General features: G+C 38.3%; 1 protein-coding gene across 4 annotated transcripts in view; it reads right to left on the reverse strand.

The window, feature by feature from the left end:
• Spidr (scaffold protein involved in DNA repair) overlaps positions 1-4,534 on the reverse strand; it is a 254,641-nt gene that overhangs the window by 152,175 nt on the left and 97,932 nt on the right. For all 4 annotated transcript variants that reach the window (XM_031363195.1, XM_031363193.1, XM_031363192.1 and 1 more), the window contains exon 7: positions 1,582-1,682. In XM_031363195.1, coding sequence (XP_031219055.1) covers positions 1,582-1,682 — 101 coding nt within the window. The remainder of the gene's footprint in view (positions 1-1,581; positions 1,683-4,534) is intronic.

The following is a 4,534-nucleotide window of genomic DNA, read 5'->3' on the forward strand; positions in this document are numbered from 1 at the left end:
TCTCTCTCTCTCTCTCTCTCTCTCTCTCTCTCTCTCATATGCAGGCTTTGAGGAGTAAACAAACGCTGGCAGCACACATCTACACATGTTCAGCATGCTAGCCCCATCATACAAATCTTATTAACTGATCTATCATGTGATTCTGGATTAGTGCTTGGGCTTAGTTCCTAAATATGGACTATCTGCTATCCAACTCTTGAAAAACAAACTAATATTCTACCGTATAAGTAAAGGTACAGTCCTTGACACTAGTTTTTAATAATGAAAATTTATGAAATCAACATCTTATGAAAAGGACAGGGTGTGAAAATTATATTAAATTTATTTTTCTATCAACATAGGTTACAAACTGATGCCATAAGTACTCCAGAAAAAAAAGAAAAGATAAATAGCTAATAAGTGGGAAGTGCTTCTGAGGTGTGAGATGTTCAAAGTGTCCACAGTGAAGAGGCATGTGCAAAGTGAACCCTGGACGACTGGAGAATAATGGTCCAGTTTGGACTGAACTGAAAACTGTTAACATCTTTTGTATTACACTCTCAATTTTGACAAGTCTTAGTCATCTGTGTATGAGATTTGCTGAAGTAACTGTCCAGTCTGGCAACCTCTTTTTTTGTTTTTGTTTTATTTGTGTTTTGTTGTTGTTTTTTTTGGTTTGGGTTGTTGTTTGCATTTGCTTTTCCAGACAGGGTCTCTCTACATAGTGCTGGCTGTCCTAGAACTCACTCTGTAGACCAGGCTGGTCTTAAACTCAGAGATTCACCTGCTTTTCTACCTCCCAAGTGCTGGGATTAAAGGTGTATGCCGCTACCAACAGACTCAGCTTGGTAACCTCCTAAAGTTTCGTTTCTGAGTAGGCATTCATCTGTTATGTCATCTTTTAAATTAAATTGCCTTTTTGAGCTGGGCAGTGGTGGTGCACGCCTTCAATCCCAGCACTTGGGAGGCAGAGGCAGGCAGATCTGAGCACAGGACAGCCAGGGCTACACAGAGAAACCCTGTCTCAAAAAACCAAAAAAAAAAAGAAAAGAAAAATACCTTTTCTATACTAAAAACATTTGTTTTCTGATTTATATTCTACATTTTCTTACAGCTATTTTACAATAAAACTGAAGAAGAATGTATAGCTTTTGCAAATGTTTGAACAACTGAGAAAACTTTATCCTGGTAAAGATATCCTTTCCTGTGTGTGTGCACGTGTGTGAGTCGGCACCTTTCACTGAACCAGGATCTCACACATCTGTTAGACTGACAGACATGGATCCTGCCTCTACCTTTCCAGAGCTGGGATTGCAGGTGCACGATGCCACATTAGCCTTTCCAGGTGCATGCCAGAGACTTGCACTTAGATCCTCATGCTTGCACAGCAAACACTTTTACTAACTCATCCAGCCCCATTCCTCACCAAAACAGATTTAAATTATATACTGAAAAGTGCCCCGCCCCACTTAAAGACTATCAGGGAGAATTTTTTTGAGTCACAAAAACACTAACAATCACCTTCATGTATTTTAATGTACAAAAGATATTTTAGCTCTGATATTTTGCACCCATCATTTTAGAAGCAGGTGTAAATCTTACCTAATGGTGTCATTTGGTAAGAACCACATCGATGTCTCCACAAAGAAATGGCAGATCTCTCTCGATTCTGCAGTTCTTGGAGTCTTTCTGCTAGTCCACCCCTGTTTAATGGATTATAAAACACTATGTTTAAATAAAAACAAAAGCATTCAAGACAGCTACAGCTTTTACACTTTACATCCCCTCCTCAGAAACAGAGGAAACCGGGAAATGTTAACATCTTTTGTATTACGCTCTCTTTCTGGGTATCATTTCCAATTTCTCGTTTTCTTAGAAGGTCTATCTCCTGATTCACACAAAATCTGCACTGCTCTTATACTCACAGTCTAACAGTTAAGTCAGTTTCATTCCCATTCTATACTCTCTTAATTTGTTCACTCCTAAGTGTGCTGTACACTTACTGCCTGCAGTTACCACTTAGCTCAGGTTAGAAAATGTCCCATTCTGTCATGCAAATAGGGACTCCAAATATGCAAATACATGAAAGCAATGTTGTTCAGATCCATAGACAAGAATGAACTTGACAATCAGTTGGTGGGTCCAATAATCAAAGAAGAATATAATTTGGTCTCCATAAGATAATTTAGTATCAGTCACAAATAGGCTAACAGATCACAAAATTAAGAAAAATGAGAAATAAAGTAAGAAAAAATAGGATGAAAAAGGCAAAGGAAGAAAAGGAGGCAAGGGGAAGAAGGGAAAGGAACAGGGGGAGAGAGGGAAATCTGTGGATATCCTGAGTGGTCCCTCTACTGCATCTACCCACCTCATCTGCCCAACCCACAGCCAATTCTAAATCTGAACTTATGTGCTGGAGAGGTGGCTCATAGATTAAAAGCACTGACTGCTGTTTCTAGAGGCCCTGAGTTCAACTCCCAGCATCCACGCGGCAGCTCACAACCATCTGTAACTCCAGGATCCAAGACCCTCACACAGACCTGTAGGCAGGCAAAACATCAACGCACATAAAATAAAAAATAGTAATTTAAAACTCTGAAATTTACAAGGTGCCGCTAGCCAGGAGCCATCTAGGAGAAGCTAAAATCTAGCAGGTGATCTTCCTGTGCTACTTTCACCATAGACTGTAAAGCCATGATATATTTTGCTCTTCTAGGCAAGGCCAAAGAGATTACATTTGAGAAAAGACATTCCTGCTATTAATATGCTTTTCCTGTTATTATATAATGAAGATATACTGTCCTGTAGTGATGTCATATAGACAGATGATTTTTTTAATTCTATAAATCCTAAAATAATGCATGTAACTATTAAGTCCTATTGGGCTGCTATTAAATCCTCTCTGATATTAAAACTGCAATGAGAACTCTGTCAGTCTTCAAGTGTCACAAGTTAATTGCTTCTGAGATAGAAAGCAGGCATTTACAATTTAGAACACATTCCAAGAGGTTATAAAATAATTAACCAAAGGTCATAAAAAGAAACCTAACTATTGTAGGTGCAAGGTCAGAAGGCAAAATATTGACTAGGTTTACCTAGATGAAACTTCAATGATAACTTATTTATGATGTTTAATTCTCCATGAACCTATAGAGCTAATGACAGATTATGAATGTCTAGTCTTGTTGGATACATAATGAAAATATTCTTTGTTGTAAACTTCTTATTCAATTTATGATTTGAATTTATGTTTAAACATTTAGTGAACTTTCATCAAAAAAAAATAGAATGCTTAGAAAAAGCATGTGATCTATTCCCCTATAAAAAAACTAGGTACAAAAAAAAAAACCTACAAAGAATTACATTGTAGGGCATTTATATATTCAAGGAGGGGAGCAAGGTTAGTAAGAGGAAGGAGAAGGCCAGAAGAGTAGAATAACTTAGAAATTATAAGGGAACTTAAAATTTAAGAGAGCAGTATGCAGAACGCAGAGACAAAAGGAGGCAAAGAAGAAGCTGTAGAGAGAGCAGAAAGAACAGGCAGGTTTACCATAGGACAGAACAGTTCTTTTCTTACCATAGGATAGAACAGGTCTTTTCTTACCATGAGTGAGTTCTTTCTGCACTGGCACTTGTATTTTCTTGCTCCATATGCATATGTAAGTATAGATTTGTATATGAGTATGTACTTATGATATAAGTATGTAGCTGGGCCCTAGAGGAATGCATGAAGATGTATAAATATGTGTATGTGAATTTGTATATGAATTTATGTGAGTTCATACATATTTGCTTGTGTGAAAGATTTTCATTCTGGAAGTGTGGCTCTCTTCTCCTGGTTCAATAAAAGTTTATTGCTCCAAACCTCCCTCTATCCTGACAAGTGAGAGGTGAGGCTTCTGGGCAAGGGAGAAAAAACCATTACCAATCCTATACTTAATCCCTGGCTGTTAGGCTACAGGTGTTAATCGCCCAAGCCAATGGTTTTTAACCCTCAGAATGAGCAAGGAATTTTTAAATATCAGGGACAAGTGACCAGCAAACATTCAGTTTAGTTAGAAAGCTAGATGGCCAGAGACCATTAGTCTTTAAAACTATGCCCAGAAACCATCAATCTTTCAACTACCTCTATGTCCAGCTCTGTGTCCCCCCTTAAACTCATTCCATGCCGGGCAGGCTCTTGGCACTACTCTCCATTAATTCAAGTCTAAGAACCTACGATTATCTAGGACCTTAACTCCAAAAGGGCCCCAACCACTTCCCATCCAAAACCTGCTGTTCCTACTATCCCATTTCTAACACTACTTTATACTTCCTAGCTGACAATAAGGCTACCCAGAACAGGCAGAGGTTTCAAAGGCTGTTGTGTCTCCTGCATATAAAAGCATGCTCATCATAAAAAAGGTCCTCAACAGGTTGGGAATATGATGTTCTGGAATTAGGTAACATCACCTGCACCATTAAAATAATTTTAATTTCGGACGGGCTGTTGGGAACCATAAGAGCCCTGAGATAAATATCCTACCCCAGCTAATTGAGAACCCGGAGATTAACA

Source organism: Mastomys coucha, unplaced genomic scaffold, assembly GCF_008632895.1.
Source record: "Mastomys coucha isolate ucsf_1 unplaced genomic scaffold, UCSF_Mcou_1 pScaffold12, whole genome shotgun sequence".
Taxonomy (NCBI): domain Eukaryota; kingdom Metazoa; phylum Chordata; class Mammalia; order Rodentia; family Muridae; genus Mastomys; species Mastomys coucha.